The following is a 23,919-nucleotide window of genomic DNA, read 5'->3' as shown; positions in this document are numbered from 1 at the left end:
GACCTTTGTTCTCTTTATTTTGATTTTTAAATTTTCAGCAGCAAGCACAATGCCTGGCAGACAGTAGAGGCTTGGTAAGTCCTTGTTTAGTGAATGAATTAATGAATAAATTTTGAATGCTCCTCAAAGACTATGTCTCACTCTCCTGACTAATCTTATATAATCATCCTAAGAAATTAGTACTGGTATGATACAGTTAATGAAGCAACAAACTTCATTTGGATTTCGTCAGTTTACCCACTAGTGTCTTTTTTCTGTTTCAGGATGCAATCCAGGATCCTACATCGCATTTACTTGTCCTGTCTCCTTCCTCAGCCTTTGTCTTCCATGACCTTAGGATCTTTGAAAACTACTGGTCAGTTATTTTGTAAAATGTCCCTCAATGTGGGTTTGTCATGATTTCTCATGACTAGACTGAGGTTATGCAATTTGGGCAAAATACCACAGAAGTGATATTGTGTACTTCTTGGTGCCTCATATTCGGGGGTACATGATATGCCTGCCTTATTACTGTTTTAAGTTAATAAGTATTTGGGGAGAGACACTTCAAGCCTGTGCAAATATCCTGTTTCTCCTTAAACTTTCACCCACTAAATTTAGCTGGTTTTTCTTGCTAACAGCTTTTATGGTGTGTTAATGGTGGCTTTCTATTTTCCTCATTTACTAGTTGGAGTTCTTTTGTAGAGAGGAGTTGTATGTTTTCTCCCATTTATTTATTTATTCAGTTATTTACATCAGTATGAGCTTATGGATACTTATTTTATTCTTTGGGCTCTCCTGTTGCAGAGCACAGGCTCCGGACGCACAGGCTCAGCGGCCATGGCTCACGGGCCCAGCCGCTCCGCGGCATGTGGGATCTTCCCGGACCGGAGCACGGACCCGCGTCCCCTGCATTGGCAGGCAGACTCTCAACCACTACGCCACCAGGGAAGCCCCTAACCTGACTTTTAAAAATAAAACTAGTAACCTCCAAACTTTGCTTATGTGAGAAATATAAACTTTTGTTTAGTCACACTTTCCTGTTGCTTGCAACAAAAGCCGTCCTGGAATAATAGTAGTCCCAGATAATAGTTGGTAGAGAAATGAGGAGGAGGAGGAGGTCAAGAAAATGACAAGCGGTGCTGGAGGTAGGAGGGGAGGGCAATTTCTGTGGCAACTTGTTAGTCCCAGGGAGCTCGTTATAATATAAAGGACTGTCTAATTAACTTATGTCAAGTCAGATACAAAATACTAACACAAATATAAAGTTCATTTTTGGAAAAAAATACAGAAAATGGAGTACAAGTTTCCCTCATATTTTTAATAAGATGCAGATTCCCACCTAAAATTTTTTCTCAAGTTCTTTGTTTTCCAATTTCTCTTGAATATGATGGAACTTTGTTTGCAGATGATTGTCTGGAGAGTTTGCTCCAAGGCTTATAGCCAGTTTCCTGTTGTCTTCTCTAGCTACATCTAGAGCTTTTTGTAGGAGCTGCACCTGAAAGAGAGAAGAAAGATGACTGTTTTTAACTCCACAGTAACAGATACAAGAAGTCCATTAACACTGTATATTCACTCTTTAAACTTTGAAACAATAATTATTTGGAACCAGAACCAAAGGCTCCAGATGCCTGGAATATATATGTGAGAACTTATTACAGACAGTCCTTAGGAGACTCTTAGAAGGTGATGGGAAGGGTATGCTCCACTGGTCACGAGAGAGTTTTGGAAAATAGAGCCAACTTATTTATCCTAATTTCTAAAGTTTTAAACCAGTTAAACTCCCCTTCCGGATCCTATGACCCTCTGGTCTCACTGCCTAGAGAGATAAGAACTGGCAACTGTTCCTTGTATATCCTTCTAGAAAAAGCTTTTTATAGGAAATATCTACTTTATATGTGTGCATACGTGTAGATACATATTCATGTGTGTATACACCTATAAACACAGGTGAGTATTCCTCCTTATTTAGTGGGATCACTCTAGCTACTTCTGACTAAAGTTATGTTGTTTTCTAAGCCCTTTAACTTCACTTATGCATTAATACATGAAAAGAATGCAGACCATATAAGACAAAGAGAGTTAGGCATAATTATGGTCCTGGTTTGCCAATAAATGGTCCACTGTAAGATCACAGACCCATTTCCCCTTTGGAAATATGTCACTGTTCAAAACTCAGACTTGAATGGAAAGGAAATTTACCCGATATTTTTAGTCCGTTTTTCCAAAATAGCAATATCCCAATAAAATAAAAAATATCAACATTATCATCTATAAAAACCTGGCTTCAGGGCTTCCCTGGTGGTGCAGTGGTTGAGAGTCCGCCTGCCGATGCAGGAGACACGGGTTCGTGCCCCAGTCCGGGAAGATCCCACATGGCGCAGAGCGGCTGGGCCCGTGAGCCATGGCCGCTGAGCCTGCGGGTCGGGAGCCTGTGCTCCGCAACGGGAGAGGCCACAGAAGTGAGAGGCATGCGTACCGCAAACAACAACAACAACAACAAAAACACCTGGCTTCTACCTCACTGTTGTGCTGGGCATCCATGACAAGGATTCTGCTCTGCCACTGTTCCACTTCTGCTTCCAGCTTCTGTACCCGCTGTTGATTTACAGCCCTGTAAATGAACGGCCCAGAGAGAGTGACCATAGATAAGTACCGTCTAGGAGTGATACCACTGGGAGTTACAGGGCACCTTCCAGGAAGCCGAAATGGCATATGTAGTGGGCTACAGATGCTCAGAATATCTGAGAGTTGGCAGGTGACAGTTAGTAGCCTCAGCTTCAGGTTAAGAAACTAATATTCCTATGGATTAAAAACTTGTCCCATTTATGATTCAATTTGGCTTTATATATTAAACTATCAGCAAATGTTAATGACTAACTTATGGGCTGGTAACTTTATACTATATATATTACTAGTACAAAAAAATATATCACCTCTATATGGACTGGCTTGCTGTTGAGATTTCTGCTTTTTACCTAGAATTTTATTGTGAATAGTAAACTATATTTAATACCATCCCCTTGACTTTTTTTAAGTTCAGAGGTAATACAGATTCATAATATGTAAAAAAACAAGCGCAATGAAGAATATAAAACTCACTTGTTCTCCCATAACATAGAGGCAATATGCACCATATTACAATATGTCTTAGAGGTCTGATTAAACTCAAACCATTTGTTCATTAACCTAAAAGGGAAACTTTGATGTAATTTTTGAAACATTCAAAGGAGTTCACTTATAAAACATGGCTAAAAGTAGTTCTTAGAATGATTCATCTAAAATAAATAAGATACTAATAAACGGATAATTACTTCAAAGAGAAGTAGACACTTGGCTTTAATCTTGACAACTGCCGTTCTGTAGACCCAAGGGCAGGTATAAATGGTGTAGAAAAGAGCAAGGAGAAAACAGCATATATCACATGAATTTCTAGAATACATACTTATTTACATCACTACAAAATATGAGAACTTTTGGATATCATTTTTATTTATAATTCCAGATTTTCCTGAATTTGCTAGTTCTTTAAATACTTTGCTAGTTTTACTGCTTTACTGCTTTATAGGGAATCAATATAAAGTGACTGTTTCTTGACCGCACACTGTTCTTTACTACAAGTCAGCAGAAAAATACAAGTACAAAGATAGAAAGATAACCTCGGATACCTTTCTTTCTTGAGGTCTGCAATCTCTGAATCCCTCCGTCCAAGCTCTAGTTGCACTTTTTCCAGATCGCCTTGCATCTTACTGTGAGAAGCCAGCACATTCTCCAACATGACTGTAACTTTGCAGCTGTCTTCTTTAGCTTCTGCCAGTTGTTGCTGAAAGTTTCCCACCTAATAGAAAACGAAATAAGACAAAGATGTTTGGTCCTTTCTGGTTATTCTTCTGCTGAGTCCCATGACTTCTAGAAGAATATGGAAACCAGGTCTGGCAGAATGCCAAGAGGAATAATTAAAGTATGTTTTATTTTTATTTTGTTTCTTAAGTTATTCTGACTTTGAGAAAAAGCAAACTAGACCCTAGATCATATGGATCCTATGAAGAACTCTGCAGTGCAGCCTAACTATTGTCGTGTCACAGCACATATATTAACTAGAGACATAAGGACCAATGGCTTCTTGGGTCTAGAGGTGGTCCCAGACTGGCCTGCGCTAGCCCTCCTCAGCTATCTTACCATGGGGTCAGAAGAAGATAACACATCTGAAGACCATCAGAATTATCTGAGGAAAAAGGACCATAAGAGAAAGTGGAAGCTGCTGAAGAATGATGTAACTCACAGCCCTCTTCAGAGGGGCAAAATCTAGCACCTGCTGTCAAGAAGTTTGGGATGTTACCACTCTTCTCACTAAGTACACACGCTGTTAAGCAGAAAGCATTTGGTGATTTGATTTAACATAAAAGCTTAACAGTTATATCACATTGATAAAACATAAGTAGGTGGTTATTATTACCAAGGTCAGATGTGTTTCAACAGAAAAAAGCAGGACTTTTGATTATTTTAAGACAGGAAGAAAAAAAAAATCCATTGGGAGTTGAATCATGTATTTTTTAAATTTATTTATTTATTTTGTGGTACGTGGGCCTCTCACTGTTGTGACCTCTCCCGTCGCGGAGCACAGGCTCCGGACGCGCAGGCTCAGCGGCCATGGCTCACGGGCCCACCCGCTCCGCGGCATGTGGGATCTTCCCGGACCGGGGCATGAACCCGTGTCCCCTGCATCGGCAGGCGGATTCTCAACCACTGCGCCACCAGGGAAGCCCCTATGGATCATGCTTTTGATGTCAAATCTAAGAAATCTTTGTGTAATCCAAGATCACAATGGTTTCATCCTATGTTTCAGAAATTATACAGTTTTAGGTTTTACCTTTAGGGCTTTCATCCACTTTGAGTTAATTTTTATATATGGTAAGAGGTATGGATCAAAGGTATTTTGTTTTTTTGTTTTTGCATATGATACCCAATTGCTTCAGCACATTTGTTGAAAAGACCATCCTTTCTCTACTTTTACTTCTGTGGAAAATAAAATGTTCATAAAATTATTCTGGATGGGTAGCACGTTCACATTACTCTTAAGGTACAAAAGGATAAAGTGAAAAATCTCCCAGCCACCCCGTTTCCTTCCTCGAAAATAATGTTGCCAATTTATGAGACTCTCTTCAAAAGTGAATACATATGTATACTTCATCGCCCCAACCCTTTTGCACACAAATAGTAAAATACTCTTCTGAACCTTGACTGTTTTAACCTAATAATAGATATGTTATGATTAAGATGAATATATCTTCAAACAGTATTCCAAACTATGGATATACCATGATTTATTTAGCCAGCCTCTTACCGATGGAATTTTGGTTGTTTCTAGTCTTCTGCTAATAACAAACAATACTTCAGAAAGTAACCTTGTAACCATGTCTTATGTACAAGCTAGTGTATCTGTAGGAAAAAGTACAACTGTGGGCGTAAAGTGATAAACAAAGCCAAATTGCCCTCCACAGGAAAAGGGAACTCCAAACAGTTGCAAAGAAGAATGCCTTTTCCCCACATCTTCCTCAATATTATACTTCCTTATAACTTTTAAACTGTAACATTAAAAATACTTTGAACTTCTTCTGTAAGGATTCAAGCATATTTTGTACTCAAAAGATGCTAACTTATAAGGATTTGAAAACCTATTGGATTTTATTCGAGAAAAGTACATTAGGAAGAATATAGTTTCTATAATTTTACCATTGTTTATAAAATATTTATAAATATGAAAAGGCCACTAGCAAAAGTGCTTAGGGTCTAAATAGTAGTTAACTCTAGAAGACAAGCTATAGTACTTTCTATTTTTAAATACCAAACAAAATGGATGCTTTAGTAAGTTTTCTTTGGAAAGTATTTTCCAGTGTTCAAGTTCTCAGGGCTTCTATTTATGTATTTCTGCTTTAAAATCAGGCTTTACCCATTTTACTGTAAATGTTAAGACTATTAGTATTAATTTTTAAAGTGAAAATTAGATTAAAAATCTCAAAGGTTACTCTTAAGCCAAATGTAACATTTCTGGGTCCAAAACAAAAATTAAGTATGCAATAGCCAGAATGATGGTTTTGATCTACATCATCAGTTTTTCCTGTTTCTGAAGTTCTTTCCTTGTTGCTACTCACACCTCCAAATGTTATCTTTCTAGGTGTTACTACTTTTCTTCACTGTTGTATAAATCTTAAATTTCCTTATGATTTAATTTGTGGCCTTCACTTACCAAATCCCGGTAAAGATAATTTGGTGACTCATCATTTATTAATGGTCTTGAGGCAAGAATGTCTATTATATCCTCCACTCTTCCCTCCACGGTTTTAATGGCATTCAAAAGAGTCTTCAGAGAGATCCCAGAGTCTCCCATCTCCTGAGAAGACCTCACAGAAGACAGGGTAGGTGCACAGGTCACGTGGCGTGTAGGATTTGGCATAACACTGGGCAAACCAACTGATGAAGTTCGTTCCTTTACATTGTTGGCATGGGGCCTATGGCTTTCAGGGAATTTTGAAGATGGCAGGCCTCTCTGGAGACTTCCTTCTTCTTGGACGTATCACCAATTTAAAAAGACAAAATCAACTAAACCTAGAATTATTTTTCAGTGAGTGCCCCCTTTACTATGAGAAACAACACAACGTTCTAAATGAAGCTGGGATGGAAAATATACTTAAAACTGTGTTCCTTTGCTTTCAGAATGAAGAAAATACTAGTGTAAAGTATGTCCTAGTGAAGAAACAAAGTGTATCTAATGAGGTCCCCTTTACCAGTATAGTCAGATTGTTAGAACCCTAGCAGCATTCCATTTGAAGACACATTCTAGTTGCTTGGTTACCAAGGGTATACATACACAAACGTTATAGTTAAAGAAGTTACACATGCTGACACTGAGGGTTACAAATTAAAAATAATGTGATAAATTTGTAAACCATTGAAATGAATCACTTTCATTTAGTAACATATTCCTGGATTATTTTCTTCACTAAATGTTTTATATATCTTCTTTGTCTAATTTTCTCTGTTCATATGTTAAATTGTTAGGTGACCTACAAACGGTTTTCAGTCTCAATAGCCACCATGCTAACAAGTAAGCACCTTCACTACTAATAGCTCTTTCAAGTGCGCTATTGCAGGTATATCTTCTTGGCAACGAGTTATGCGTTCACGCATGTTTATGACTTCTTCTGTGGTTGAGTGGAACCTTGTACATCAAGGGTGTTTAAAAATATTTTTGATAAATTGAGTCAAGTGAGAGAATATTCATCTTTCTGGGATCATATGATGAGGTGGGGAGAAAGGCACCAACTTCTTAAAAGCTAATTAAAACAACATAAAAGCAATCTGTTTTATAGCTATTAATCACACCTGAGCATATTTGCCCTCCAGTGCCTTATTCAACTTGCGTAGATGGTCATTCTGTGAACTGGTTTCAGTAAAAGAATGTAGTTGTTCTTTTAGCTGCTTAACTTTTATCTAGAGGTAAAACAGAAGAATAAAAAACCAAGTCTCATTAATGAAATATATATATATATATATATATATATATATACTCCAAAACAGAAAAAAAAAGATGTCACAAGTTTTGCAAAAAAAAAGAAAAAAAAAAATCCCAGAATATCCTTAAAACTTGTAAAAAGCAATCCTAAGTTTTTCTAATGATGCTATTTCAACTAAAATAGCTATTTCAACAAATAAAAGTAGGCTATACCCCTATACATGTACTGAGGTAATTCATTTGGTTTATAGCATTTATGGAAAGTCCAAATTAACATGACTCATGAATATAACTGAGACTTTGTGGGTAAAATATTTCAGTTTTAAAGGAATTGTGGTATCTACTATTCAAAACCCTTTCTGAGTACGGATAATTAGAATTGTCAATATGTAAGGGGGAGAAGAGTCTTGTATTTACCCACAGAGAATTACGAAAGTTGCATTAACAGAATTCTTATAGGCTGAATTATATTTGAAAACAAACTCATAAAGCTGACTACTCACATCTTTCACTTTAAAGAAAAGATGATTTGGGGGAATAAAATCATTAATATTTACTCACAAATCTCCAAATTGTGTGTTTTTCTACATTTTCTTCCTCTTATTCCCAACCCTCTCAATACAAATCAACCATTAACATTACTGAGCCTATCTCTGAATCAGAAAAAATTTCATCCAAAATTTTTAATTTAAATCAACTTTTTCCTCTCTCAGTATCTTTTCTTGTTTCCCACCTCTGAAGGGCAAACTCCTCTTGGTTGTAGCCACTGATTGTTTCCAAGAACTGTTAAAATGTGAGTGCTACTATTTAGGTTTTTTTAGAAAAGCTACATGAAAACACATTTTGTCTCCGGAAATCTCTCTTGTTCCATCAGCAGAATCCTTCTTTTTCTCATCTTTGCCTGTTTCTGGTGCTCTTTTCCACAGTGTACAGTATAAAACATGTTCCATGGCTCCCCCTTAAGTGTATTCACTTAAGGTTCAGGATTAGAATGGCTGCCTCTAAAGGGAGGTATTGATGCAACAATTATTCTCATTATAAACGTAAGCAAACTGCTGTTACCCTTAGAACGCAGTGGAAAATACTGATGAACACTCAAGAATTTTAGATTTGCCTCTCTTCAAACAAAACACAGAATATCCTTATTCCACAATATTTCTCAGCTAATTTACGCTACCCCCAGCCTCAGAGTACTCAATAAAATGCTCTGAAACTAGTCAGATGGCATGTTCTCATCTATAAAGCACTTTAATTTTTATACTGGGTTTCTTTTTGGAAGGATTTCTAATTCAGGACACTGCCATGGGGAAGAACACAGAAGCAAATCAATCCTGCTGCCCTCAGAAATCTGATGTTTCTGTGTCATTAAAATCCAAGTAGCTTCCATAGCTAGCTTACCGGGCAGTCTTGGAAATACCAGTATTTAGGTCAAGGACATATCCTCCTGTTGTTTCAAATGATCTAAATATATAGAGATACATAGTTTTAAAAATTGAGGTATACTTGATTTATAATATTATGTAAGTTTCAACTCTACAACATAGTGATTCACACTTTTTAAAGATTATACTCTATTTATAGTTATTATAAAATATTGGCTATATTCCATGTGATGTACAATATATCCTTGTAGCTTATTTTATACACAGTAGTCTGTACTTCTTAATCTCCTACCCTAATATTGCCCCTTAAATATATTTTCTAATATAAAACTATAAAAACATAACACTACAGAAACTGTGAGACACCTAAGAAACGGATGAAAAGGAACTTATTTTTATGTATTTGATAATGCAATTATTCTAAATTAATTCTATTAATAAATTTCCTAGGTTATTTCTTCTTTGATACATAGGCGAAGTTGGAAATAAAGTAGGACAAGCCTACAACGTTACCCCAAAGTTTGAAATGAGCTACAGAGTTGAAACAACCTAAACTGCCAGAGTTATGTATTTTGACTAGAAGCATGAAAATACATTCATAAAACTGATAATTACAGCACAGCACCCTTAATAATATTCATATAATTCCATGAGGCAATTCAAACCAAAGAAGTACAACAACCAACAACATGGATGAATCTCTCAATTAAAATGCTGGGTGAAACAAGACACACAAAAGGTATATACTGTATTATTATATAAAGTTCAAAAATTAATCTGGGGTATTAGAAGTCAGGATGATGGATAGTAACATCATGGGGCACAGTGACTGAAAAAGGCTATGAAATGGGTTCTGGGTGCTGGGACTATTCTGGGTGCTGGTCACATGGTTACCTCTACTTTGTGAAAATCCATTAACTGTATACTGTGTACTTTTCTGTATAATATGTTATAGTTCAATAAAAATTTACTAAAACAAAACAAAACCTTTAAATAATCTCTAAATTAAGGTCACAAATGCAGCTGCTCCTAAGGGGCTAGGCAGCTAACAATATTTGAATCCAGTTGGTATAAGAGTGATGGGGCCAGTGGTAGATTAAAGTGAGCATAAAGCACTAACTAACATATGTTTAAAGACAAGAAAAAAAGTGTTGGGCTTCCCTGGTGGTGCAGTGGTTAAGAATCCTCCTGCCAATGCAGGGGACACGGGTTCGATCCCTGGTCCAGGAAGATCCCCTATGCTGAGAAGCAACTAAGCCTGTGCGCCACAACTACTGAGCCTGCACTCTAGAAACCACAAGCCCCAACTACTGAAGCCCGCGGGCCTACAGCCCGTGCTCCGCAACAAGAGAAGCCACCGCAATGAGAAGTCCACGCGCTGCAATGAAGACTAGCCCCAGCTCACCGCAACTAGACACAGCCAGCGTGCAGCAATGAAGACCCAACGCAGCCAAAAATAAATAAATAAATAAATAAATAAAATTTATATTAAAAAATGCTGGAAATCTTTCAGGCATATATAGTAACATCCCTTCTATTCATCACTCAACTTAAAAAGAATAAAACATTACTAATAACCTAATCCAACTAAATCTCTTCCATCCTAGAGTTAACTACTATCCTGAATTTGGTGTTTTATCATTCCTGTTCCTTTTTTTTTTTTTTTGCGGTACGTGGGCCTGTACCGTTGCGGAGCACAGTCCCCGGACGCACAGACTCAGCGGCCATGGCTCACGGCCCGAGCCGCTCCAAAGCACGAGGGATCCTCCCGGACCGGGGCACGAACCCGCGTCCCCTGCACTGGCAGGCCGACTCTCAACCACTGCGCCACCAGCGAAGCACCCGTGTTTCTTTTTAATAATCTTACTATAAATGTATCCCTAAACAGTATGTAATATTATTTTATGAGATTTATCCATCTTAACACATGTCACTCGACATCCTCTTATATAGACTGCTTTCTAAACTGGTATAATTACTTTTAGGAGAAATTTGACAAACTCTAGTAAATTTCAATTTATTTACATCATACAACCCAGCAATTCTCCTCCTAAGAATTATACCTACAATAGAGAATATTTTGGATGAGTACAAAGACGTGCAAGAATTCATCATATCAGCATTACTTGCAAACAATTGGAAACTGCCTAAATATCCATCGACATAAGAAAGGATAAATACATTTGGGCATATTTAGATAATGCAATTGTATAAAGCACCATATATGAAACTGAAATCATATTTGAGTGTGAGGCGACAGTTTCTGACAGTCTGCATTAACACCTAAAACCCAGTATTTACATCATTAAGTCAATTTTGACAATGCAATATTTTATCTAATATGGTTCATATGTAATATTTTAATTGATTATAATCCAATGGAGAGAACACACAGCAGACCATCGTTTTGATTACATTTAATATGTAGCTCTTCTTTTAGATTATCTTGTGAGAGTAATATGCTATACATTTACAATAGCCAATCCATAGAAGCAACCAAGATATCCATTGATAGGTGAATGGATAAAGAAGATGTGTGTGTATATCTATCTATGGATATATATACACACACACACAGTGGTCTATTACTCAGCCACAAAAAAGAATGAATTAATGCCATTTGCAGCAACATGGATGGCCCTAGAGATTATCATACTAAGTGAAGTAAGTCAGAGAAAGAAAAATACCATATGATATCACTTATATGTGGACTCTAAAATGATACAAATGAACTTATTTACAAAACAGAAACAGACTCATAGGCATAAAAAACAAACTTACGGTTACCAAAGGAGAAAGTGGGGGGGAAGATAAATTAGGAGTATGGGAGTGGCAGATGCAAGCTACTGTGTATAAAATAAACAACAAGGTCCTACTATGTAGCACAGGGAGCTATATTTAATATTTTTAAATAAAGTATAATGGAGAAGAATATGCAAAGAACGTATATACACACACACACACATATAAAACTGAACCACTTTGCTGTACACCAGCAACTAACACAAGATTGTCAATTTTAAAAAAAGAATAATGTGCTATATAAGAGCACTTTCCCTTGGGCTGATGAGGTCAGTGCCTTTTGGAATGTGCCAACCCAAGGCATGACATAAAAACACCAGTGAGGGCTTCCCTGGTGGCGCAGTGGTTGAGAATCCGCCTGCCGATGCAGGAGACACGGGTTCGTGCCCTGGTCCGGGAAGATCCCACATGCCGCGGAGCAACTAAGCCCGTGAGCCGTGGCCGCTGAGCCTGTGCGTCCGGAGCCTGTGCTCCGCAACGGGAGAGGCCACAACAGTGAGAGGCCCGCATACCGCAAAAAAAAAAAAAAAAAAAAAAAAAAAAAAAAAAAAAAAAAACACCAGTGAATCAATAGTTTCAAAAGTGTTTCACCTTTCAAAGGCTATCAAAAAGCTTCAGCCCTTATTACAGGAATATGCGCAGAAAAAGAGGCATGTATTTTCCTTAAGATTATAAGGATGATCTCTAACATGTAATCAAGGTTTAAAAGGTTAGATAGGTAACATCAGACTCACTAATAAATCTTAACATGTATTCCACTCCCAGCTAAAATTTGGCTTCAAGGGTTTAAGATTTGGCTATGAGTATTTAAGATTTTTCTCACACACTTAAAAATCTACTTCATTTCTCTTGGGAAAGCTAAAAGCAGGTCAAAATCATGGGCCACAGCTTCTACGAGATGATTAGTTTCACAAAGGGGAAAGTATATACCCAGCCCATTACACTGATCACCTTTCCCAGTGAGAAGTAAAGAAGAGAGGTGTACTTCCCCAGCTCATTTCAGAGGTGAATAAGAGGAAACAAGAAAATTAAGACTTGTGCAAGGTTACACAAGTATAGATGATTATGCTTAAGTGCATCGCTGCCTCTGGAAAATATTAATTAAAAGCACATAAATAGTGGCCCAATAGCTTTATATTTTTATTGGACAACATATTGTTTCACAACCATGGTTTATCAACTGTCTTTCAGATCACCTGCCATTTCTGGGCTGGATCTTGTCGGCTAACTCTATGGTAAGTCCCTTGGGCAGATGAGATAAGATTAACACTGAGGTGTTTGGCAAATCTCTAGGGAGATTACTTATTCAGTCAGCTCCATAGCTGCCAAGCCTAACCAGACTTCACTTCATACCATTCAGTCCAGCGGTGCTCAACAAGGTTGCACATTGGAATCACCAGGGATTTAAAAAGTACTGAAGCCTACGGCTTACTCCCTGAGATTCTGATTTAATTGCTCTGGGGTGCAAGCCCGGTCATGGGGAATTTTCCCTTTATATTTTATTAGGAAAGAATTTAAATATACAGAAAAATTGAAATGTGCATACACCTGCCACTCGAATTCAACCGTTAACATTTTTATACTTATTTATCATATATCCATCCATCATTTCCTCTATCGATCTATCAAACTATTTTTTTTCCTTTTTTAATGATTCATTTCAAAGTAAGTGGCAGACATCATATAGTTCCTAGCATGAAGAGTTTTTGAAATTCCCCAGAGGCGCCTACTGTGTAGCTACGGCTGAGAACCACTAATTTAGACTTCAGTGTTTCTACTGAAGTTGGTTGAAGGCAGGTCTAGCCTTATTAGTGGCAAGCTTCCTGCTCTGAGGACACTTTAGGGACAAAACTCACATGGAGTGAAAGAACAATATCATCTCATGCACAAGTCAATTCTATTGCCTTGCATCTCAATTTCCAGGGTTATTTCTTTTTAGGAATGTCATAAAAATTCTGCAAAAAGGAGAACATCTGTGATGGAGGGAATCAAGATGGTGGAGTAGTATAATGCTGAGCTCACCTACCCCTACAAACAAATCAAAACTGCATCTATATGTGTAGCAGCTCTCAGTGAAAACAAACTGGAGACTGGCAGAAAGATGTCTACAACCAAGGCTGCAAAGAAAGATCCACAGAGTTTGGTAGGTAGGAAGAAGTGATCAAGTCGGGACCTATGTCCCTACTAGGGATACAGAAGAGGAGGGGATATCACAGATTCAGAGATCCTCCCTGGGGATTTGGGGGCTTGAATCACATGTTAGGAACCCCAGTCCTGGGGACCAACAATGGAAAGATGAATGCCACTAGCTGGTTTGAAAATCAGTGGGACACACCAGAGAGCTGTAAGAAACTGAGACTCTGCTCCTGAAGAGCGTGCACACACTTGCTTACTCCCAGGAACAAGGTAGAGGAAACCGATTAAAAATGGCCTGGGGCTCTGGCCCGTTTCCCAAGACCACCCCAACAGCTGCCCTAGCCTGCACGGATGCCAGCTCCAGCCCCTCTTGCTCTGGAGCAGCTCCCCACTAGGTAAAGGCTGCCACTGTCAAGGAGGATAAGCACTTGGGGGAGATGGAGCGGTTCGAGTGGGCCCTGCATCTGAATAGGGTGAGGGCAATCATTACCAGTGTGTGAAGAAGTGGTGGGGCAGGAGGTACTTGGAACTCCTACTGACGTGCTGGGACCAGCCCAGTGCATACCCCAGCCCACACCAGGCACCTACTCTGGCACCTTTTGCCCCGATGCAGCTGCCCACTAGGGAGAAGGCTGCCATTGCTGGAGGGGTGGGGGAGTGCACACTTAAGAGGGAACAAAACCAGCCTGGACCTGACCCTTAGGGCTTCTGCTCCAGCTCCTTGATACCTGGCCCTACACCTGATAGGGTGGCTATAGCCACTGAGCATAGGAGAAGTGCTATGAGCCACCCCTGGCTCTGGCTCTAGCCCCTCTGTCTCTGGCCCTACCGCCCACCAAGGTGGTAACTGCCAGCACACCCTGGGGGAAGATGTAACCTGTGCTCACTTCAGACTCAGCTCTCCCAACAAAGCCACTGGACACGAGCAAACTGCACAGGAACATTCCCACAAAAGGACACCCCTTTAAGTTTGGGATATGTAACTTTTACCTAGAGATACAGAAAGTTAAACAAAATGAGAAGATAAAAGAATTTATTTCAAACAAAAGAAAAAAACACCCCTGAAACAACAACTAATGAAATAGATAATTTACCAGATATAGAGGTCAAAGCATTAGTAATAAGATTGCTAACTGAGCTTGGGAAAGAATAGATGAACAGAATAAGAATTTTAACAAGGGACTAGAAAATATAAAAAAGAACCAGTTGGAACTGAAGATCATAATAACTGAAATGAAAAATACACTAAAAGGAATTAATAAGACTAGGAGATACAGAAGAATGCATAAGTAATCAGGAAGATACAATATTGGAAATCACCAATTCAGAAGAGCAAAAAGAAAAACAAATTTTAAAAAATGAGGATAGTTGAAGGAACCTCTGGGACAATATTCCCATTGTAGGGGTCCTAGAAGGAGAAGAGCAAGAGAAGAAGGTTAAAAATGTACTTGATGAAATTATGGCTGAAAAAATTTATTCCTGAGGATGAAGAAAGAAACAGATTTCTAGGTATAGGAACTACAAAGAGTTGCAAATAAGATGAATCTATAAAGACCCACACCAAGACATATCATATTAAAATGGCAAAAGTTCACGAGAGAATTTTAAAGGCAGCAAGAAAAAAAAAATAAAGAGTAACATACAAAGGAACCTCCGTAAGGCTATCAGCTGATTTTTCCATAGAAACTTGGCAGGTCAGAAGGGAGTGCCATGATATATTTAAAGTATTGAAAGGGAAAAACCTACAAGCCAAAATACTCTACCCAGCAAAATTGTTATTCAGAATTGACAGATGAAGAACTTCTCAGAGAAGCAAAAACTAAGAGAGTTCATCTAACTGATGTTACAAGTGTTAAAGGGTCTTCTCTAAGTGGAAAAGGCTACAACAAGAAGAATTTATAGGAAAGGAAAATCCCACTAGTAAAGGCAAATATAAGGTAAAGATTGTGGATCAACTACCTAAATAAGCTAGTACAAGATTAAGGGACAAAAATGATAAAATCAACTATAACTACAATAAATAGTTAAGGGATAGACATGAATATGTAAAATATGACATTGAGAACACAAAATGTGGGGGAGGGGAATAAAAAGTGCAGCTTTTTAAAAGTGTATAAATGTATCTGAACTTAAATGACTATCAGTTTAAAATAAGCACATAAAGTTCTAGGTCCACATAAAGGAACTCCACAGTAACCACAAATAAAAAAACCTACAATAGATACACAGAAACTAGAGAAAAGAATACAAGCACACCACTAAAGAAAATCATCAAACCACAAGGGAAGGAAATAAAAGAAGAAGATAACAGAGAAGAAGTATAAAAACAACCAGAAAACGAGTGACAAAATGGCAATAAGTACACACTTATCAATAATCACTTTAAATATCAATGGACTAAATGCTCCAGTCACAAGACATAGGGTGGCTGACTGGATAAAAATGAAGACCCATCTATATGCTGCCTGCAAGAGACTCATCTCAGAGACACACACACAGCCTGAAAGTGAGGGGATGGAAAAAGACAGTTCATGCAAATGGAAGAGGAAAAAAGTGCTGGGGTAGTAATACTCATATCAGACAAAGTAGACTTTAAAATGAAGTCTATAACAAAGGACAACAAACAGCATTATATAAGAATAAAGGGATCTGTACAAGAATAGGATTAACTTTCATTAACATATATGTACATAATATAGATGAACCTAATCAGGAGCATCGAAACATATTGAGCAAATATTAACAGACATAAAGGGAGAAAATGACAACAATACAATAACAGTACGGGACTTTAACACTCCACTTGCATCAATGGACAGAAGATCAATAAGGAAACAGTGGTCTTAAATGGCACATTAGACCAGCTGGACTTAATAGATATCTACTGGACTTTATATCCAAAAACATAAGAATACACATTCTTTTTAAATGCATATGGGATTTCCCTGGTGGCGCAGTGGTTGGGAGTCCACCTGCCAATGCGGGGGACATAGGTTCAAGCCCTGGCCTGGGAAGATCCCACATGCCATGGAGCAACTAAGCCCATGCGCCACAACTGCTCAGCCTGCACTCTGGAGCTCGCGTGCCACAACTACTGAAGGCCTTGCGCCTAGAGCCCATACTCCACAACAAAAGAAGCCACTGCAATGAGAAGCCCACGCACTGCAATGAAGAACAGCCCCCGCGTGCCACAACCAGAGAAAGCGTGAGCACAGCAATGAAGACCCAATGCAGCCAAAAATTTTAAAAAATAAAAAGTATATAAAATTTAAATGCATATGGAATGTTCTCCAGGATAGATCACATGCTAGGCCATAAAACAAGTCTCAACACATTTAAGAGAACATATCAAGCATTTTTTCTGAACATAATGGTATGTAACTAGAAATCAACTACAGGAAGAAAAATGGGAAAACCACAAACATGTGGAGACTACACAACATGCTATTAAAACCTATGGGTAGGTCAAGAAATCAAAGAGGAAATCAGAAAATACCTTGAAACAAATGAAAATAAAAACACAACTTTCCAAAATCTACGAGATGCAGCGAAAACAGTCCTAAGCAGGAAGTTTATGGTGACACAGGACTACCTCAAGAAAAAAGAAAAATTTCAGATGAACAACCTAACATACCATCTAAAGGAATTAGAAAAAGAACAAAGCCCAAGGTCAGCAAAAGGAAGGAAATAATAAAGATCAGAGAGGAAATAAATGAAAAGGAGACTAAAAGAAAACACCAACAGAAAAGATCAATGAAACTAAGAGCTGGTGTTTTGAAAAGATAAATAAAATCAATAAGCCTTTAGCCAGGCTCTTTAAGAAAAAAAGACAGAGAACCAAATGAGCAAAATAATAACTGAAAGAGGGGAAATTACAACTGAAATCACAGAGGTACAAAAAAAACATCAGAGGAGAATACTATGAACAGCTATATGCCAAAAATTTGGACAACCTAAAAGAAATGGATAAATTTCCAGAAACAAACAACCTTCCAAGACTGAATGAGGAAGAAAGAGATAATCTGAACAGACTGATCACTAGTATTGGAATTGAATTAGTAATCAAAAAACTCCCAGCAAACAAAAGTCCAGGACCTGACAGCTTCACAGGGAAATTCTATCAATACCAAACATATAAAGAAGAGCTGATACCTATCCTTCTCAAACTACTCCAAAAAACTGAAGAGGAGGGAACACTCCCAAATTCATTCTATGAGCCTACAATTACCCTGATACCAAAATCAGAAAAAGACACCACAAAAAAAAAGAGAAAATTACAGGCCAACCTCTCTGATGAATATAGTTGCAAAAATCCTCAACAAAATATTAGAAAACTGAATTCAACAATTATGAAATGGATTATATACCGTGATCAAGCGGGATTTATTCCAGGGATGCAAGGATGGTTTAATATCTACAAGTTAATCAATGTGATACACCACATTAACAAAAGAAAGGATAAAACTCACATGATCATCTCAAGACATGTAGAAAAAGCATTTGACAAAATTCAACAACCATTCATGATACAAACTTTCATCAAAGTTGGTATAGAGGAAACATATCTCAACATAAGTAAAGGCCATTTATGACAAACCCACAGCTAACATCATACTCGGTGTTGGAAAGCTGAAAGCTTTTCCTCTAAAATCAGAAACAAGACAGGGATGCCTACTCTTCCCATTTATATTGAACACAGTATTGGAAGTCCTAGACACAGGAATCAGACAAGAAAAAGAAGTCAAATGCATGAAACTGGAAGGGAAAAGGTCAATCTGTCACTACTCGCAGATGACATTATACTTATATATAAAACCCTGAAGTCTCCACCAAAAAACTATTAGAATAAATCAATTCAGTAAAGTTGCAGGATACAAGATTAATACACAGAAATCTGTTGCTTTTCTATAGTCTTACGATGAACAATCACAAAGAGAAAGCAAAACAATCCTGTTTAAAATCACACCAAAAAAATAAAATACCTAAGAATGATCTTAACCAAGAAGGTGAAAGACATACTCTCCAAAACTATAAAACACTGGTGAAGGAAATTAAAGATGATATAAGGAAATGGAAAGATATCCCATGTTCACTGAAATTTTGGTAAAATGTCCATACTACACAAAGCAATCTACAGATTTAATGCAATCCCTATCAAAATACCCATGACATTTTTCACAGAACTAGAATAATCATAAAATTTATACCGAACCACAAAAGATCTACAATAACCAAGGCAATCTTGAGAAAAATGAACAAAGTTGCAGCTAACATATGCTCCCTGACTTCAGACTATACTACAAAGCTACAGTAATCTAAATAGTATGGTACTGGAATAAAGAGAGACACATAGATCAATGAAACAAAACAGAGAGTCCAGAAAGAAACCCACACATATGTGGTCAATTATTTTACAACAAAGGAACCAAGAATACACAATGGGAATAAGGTAGTCTCTTCAATAAATTGTGTTGGGGAAACTGGACAGCCACTTGCCAAAGAAAGAAAATGGACCACTAACTTATACCATTTACAAAAATTAACTTGAAATGGATTAAGGACTTGAATGTAAGACCTGAAACCACAAAACTCCTAGCAGAAAACACAGAACACTCTTTGACATACATTGCAGCAATCTTTCTTTCATTCTCTTTCCTAAGGCAAAGGAAACAAAAGCAAAAATAAAACAAATGGGACCTACTTAAGCTTTAAAGCTTTTTCACAGCAAAGAAAACCATTGACAAAATGAAAAGACAACCTACTGAGTGGGAGAAACTGTTTTCAAATGGAATGACTGATAAGGGCTTAATATCCAAACTATATAAACAGCTCATACAACTCAATATCAAAAAACCCAATCACCCCAATTAAGAAAATGGTCAGAAAACCTGAACAGACATTTCTGCAAAGAAGATGTACAGAGGGCCAACACGCACATGAAAAAATGCTCAGCGTTGCTTATCATCAGGGAAATGCAAATCAAAATCACAATGAGATATCACCTCACACCTGTCACAATGGCTATCATCAAAAAGACCACAAATAACAAACGTTGGCAAGGATGTGGAGAAAAGAGAACTCTAGTGCAATGTTGGTGGGAATGTAAATTGTTGGAGCCATATGAAAACAGTATGGAGGTTCCTCAAAAAACTAAAAATAGAACTACCATATGATCCAGCAATTTCTCCCAAGTATATATTTGAAGAAAATGAAAATACTAATTCAAAAACCCGAATGTTCAATAATAGTGGGGGACTTTAACACCTCACTTACACCAATGGACAGATCATCCAAACAGAACATTAATAAGGAAACACAAGTGTTAAATGACACAATAGACCAGATAGATTTAATTGATATTATAGGATATTCGATTCAAAAACAGCGGACTACACTTTCTTCTCAAGTGGGCATGGAACATTCTTCAGGATAGATCACATCTTGGTTCACAAATCAAGCCCAAGTAAATTTAAGAAAATTGAAATCATATCAAGCATCTTTTCTGAGGAAAACACTGTGAGATTAGACATGAATTACAGGGAAAAATACATAAAAACCACAAACACATGGAGGCGAAACAATACATCACTAAATAACCAAGAGATTACTGAAGAAATCAAAGAGGAAATCAAAAAACACCTAGAGACAAATGACAATGAAAACACGACAATCCAAAACCTATGGGATGCAGCAAAAGCAGTTCTAAGAGGGAGCTTTATAGCTATACAAGCCTACCTCAAGAAACAAGAAAAATCTCAAATAAACACTCTAACCTTACACCTAAAGGAACTAGAGAAGGAAGAACAAACAAAACCCAAAGTTAGCAGAAGGAAAGAAATCGTAAAGATCAGAGCAGAAATAAATGAAATAGAAACAAAGAAAACAATAGTAAAGATCAATAAAACTAAAAGCTGGTTCTCTGAGAAGATAAACAAAATTGATAAACCATTAGCCAGACTCATCAACAAAAGGAGGGAGAGGACTCAAATCAATAAGATTAGAAAAGAAAAAGGAGAAGTTACAACAGACACCGCAGAAATACAAAGTATCCTAAGAGACTACTACAAGCAACTCTATGCCAATAAAATGGACAACCTGGAAGAAATGGACAAGTTCTTCGAAAGGTATAACCTTCCAAGACGGAACCAGGAAGAAATAGAAAATATGAACAGACCAATCACAAGTAATGAAATTGAAACTGTGATTCAAAATCTTCCAACAAACAAAAGTGCAGGACCAGATGGCTTCACAGGTGAATTCTATCAAACATTTAGAGAAGAGCAAACATCCATCCTTCTGAAACTCTTGCAAAAAACTGCAGTGGAAGGAACACTTCCAAACTCATTCTATGAGGCCACATCACCCTGATACCAAAACCAGACAAAGATACTACAAAAAAAGAAAATTACAGACCAATATCACTGATGAATATAGATGCAAAAATCCTCAACAAAATACTAGCAAACAGAATCCCTACAGCACATCAAAAGGATCATACATCATGATCAAGTGGGATTTATCCCAGGGATGCAAGGATTCTTCAGTATACACAAATCAATCAATGTGATACACCATAGTAAGAATTTGAAGAATAAAAACCATATGATCATCTCAATAGATGCAGAAAAAGCTTTCGACAAAATTCAACACCCAATTATGATAAAAACTCTCCAGAAAGTGGGCATAGAGGGAACCTACCTCAACATAATAAAAGCCATATACGACAAACCCACAGCAAACATCATTCACAATGGTGAAAAACTGAAAGCATTTCCTCTAAGATCAGGAACAAGGATGTCCACTCTTATCACTATTATTCAACATAGTTTTGGAAGTCCTAGCCACAGCCATCAGAGGAGAAAAAGAAAAAAAGGAATACAAATTGGAAAAGAAGAAGTAAAACTGTCACTGTTTGCAGATGACATGATACTACATATAGAGAATCCTAAAGATGCCACCAGAAAACTACTAGAGCTAATCAATAAATTTGGGAAAGTTGCAGGATACAAAATCAATGCACAGAAATCTTTTGCATTCCTACACACTAATGATGAAAAATCTGAAAAAGAAATACTCCCATTTACCACTGCAACAAAAAAGAATAAAATACCTAGGAATAAACCTACCTAGGGAGACAAAAGACCTGTATGCAGAACACTATATGACACTGATGAAAGAAATTAAAGATGATAACAACAGATGGAGAGATATACCATGTTCTTGGATTGAAAGAATCAATATTGTGAAAATGACTATACTACCCAAAGCAATCTACAGATTCAATGCAATCCCTATCAAATTACCAACGGCATTTGTTACAGAACTAGAACAAAAAAAATCTTAAAATTTGTATGGAAACACAAAAGACCCCGAATAGCCAAAGCAGTCTTGAGGGAAAAAAACAGAGCTGGAGGAATCAGACTCCCTGACTTCAGACTATACTACAAAGCTACAGTAATCAAGACAATATGTACTGGCACAAGAACAGAAATACAGATCAATGGAACAAGATAGAAAGCCCAGAGATAAACCCATGCACCTAGGGGCAACTAATATATCACAATGGAGGCATGCATATACAATGGAGAAAAGACAGTCTCTTCAATAAGTGTTGCTGGTAAAACTGGACAGCTACATGTAAAAGAATGAACTTAGAACACTCCCTAACACCATACAGAAAAATAAATTCAAAACGGATTTGAGGGCTTCCCTGGTGGTGCAGTGGTTGAGAGTCAGCCTGCCGATGCAGGGGACGCGGGTTCGTGCCCCGGTCCGAGAAGGCGGCTGGGCCCGTGAGCCATGGCCGCTGAGCCTGCGAGTCCGGAGCCTGCGCCCCGCAACGGGAGAGGCCACAACAGGGAGAGGCCCGCGTACCGCAAAAAAAAAAAAAAAAAAAGACACCATAAAGTGAAAAAAAACAAGTGAAAGACAAAGAGTTAATTACAGATTAAAGAATACCTACAATTAAATATGAAAAATAGAACCCAATTTTTTAAATGGGCAAAGGATATGACAATTCAGAGAAGAAAATTCAGCAATTCAGAGAAGAAAAAAAATCCAAAAGGTTTATAAACATGAGACAATAGATTTCAACCTTGGTAGTAAGCAAATGCAACAACCATTTTTCTCCTACCAATTGGGAAAAACATATCGGGTGTGAAGTGGACATGGGGAGACAGCTAACCTCCCACAATCAACACAGCCACCTGGGAGGGCAGCTCGGTAGCATTTACCCGACGATTCTGACTCTTCTGACTCTACACAGAGACGCAAGCACAGTTCTTTTCTTTTTCCCCTGGAAGGGTTAAATCAGTAACTCCAAGTCCTTTGCATCCTTAGAGGAAAAGTCTAGGTCTTTCCGGACACAGCAGAACTTCAATGTGTTAATACGCTACCGGCTCTGTCTCTTTTCTCAGGCTTACCAGAGACCCTCTAGAAAAAGAGTAGGGCTAGGAAGAGATTAAGGAGACGGGAAAAACCCCGTCCTGTCATTTAACACTTCTGAAATTGTCAGGATAGTCTTACCTTTTGATAATCTCCCGGCAATAAAAATCAATGTGAATTGTTCTTTACTCATCCAAAGCTGGTTTTAATCTGCGCCTCAAAAATGGCACGAGAGTCGTGCTTTCCAACCTTTTCCACGTCGTGGCACACGATAACTGGCACTAGCTGCAGGGCACGCAGGCGGCTCCAGGATTCTCTAGCCTCTGCACGGCCTGACGAAGTGATCGGCTCGGCTCCGGCTGGAGGATTGTCGCGGTTGCGAAGGTCTGTCAATACCATGCTCCCTCTAGTGGTCAGAGTACCTACCTTTCTCCCTTTAATCACGGAAGAGAAACACCTGAAATGGGGAAGACGCGCCTCACCCACGCACACATTTACCAAGCATCTCTGTCCTCACAAGGCAGAGCTAACTCTGCAAAGTGTTTGTTAGAAAAATACCTCTTTCAACTGTCCGTAGGTACGCAGGTGGGCTTAAATAAGAAACACTTGTTTTGCTGCATTCAATCCCCCTCTGAAACTAGAAACTGAAATTGGTCTACACCACTACCTAGCTCTAGAAAGAGGCAACGACTGACATCGTTAGAACTCGCTATCCCAGGAGTG

At 38.0% G+C, this 23,919-nt stretch overlaps 1 protein-coding gene and 1 long non-coding RNA gene across 2 annotated transcripts; one reads left to right on the top strand and one right to left on the bottom strand.

Moving 5' to 3' along the window:
* Positions 1-266: 266 nt before the first annotated feature.
* Positions 267-974, top strand: LOC136793613 (uncharacterized). The gene is made up of 2 exons (XR_010839158.1): positions 267-355; positions 787-974. It is a non-coding gene; the product is annotated as an uncharacterized lncRNA (long non-coding RNA).
* A 347-nt stretch (positions 975-1,321) lies between these two features.
* On the bottom strand, positions 1,322-23,527 carry LOC131750421 (coiled-coil domain-containing protein 150-like). Its single transcript, XM_059052874.2, has 4 exons — positions 23,338-23,527; positions 3,648-3,817; positions 2,500-2,593; positions 1,322-1,477 (listed from the first exon to the last, which is right to left on the bottom strand). The coding sequence occupies exons 2-4, from the start codon at positions 3,755-3,757 to the stop codon at positions 1,322-1,324; spliced, it is 360 nt and encodes a 119-aa protein (XP_058908857.1). The 5' UTR covers positions 3,758-3,817; positions 23,338-23,527.
* Positions 23,528-23,919: the final 392 nt, after the last annotated feature.

This window comes from Kogia breviceps, chromosome 2, assembly GCF_026419965.1.
Source record: "Kogia breviceps isolate mKogBre1 chromosome 2, mKogBre1 haplotype 1, whole genome shotgun sequence".
In the NCBI taxonomy this organism is placed as follows: Eukaryota; Metazoa; Chordata; class Mammalia; order Artiodactyla; family Physeteridae; genus Kogia; species Kogia breviceps.
Note: the sequence above shows the minus strand (reverse complement) of the source record. Positions and strands in the feature narration are given on the sequence as shown.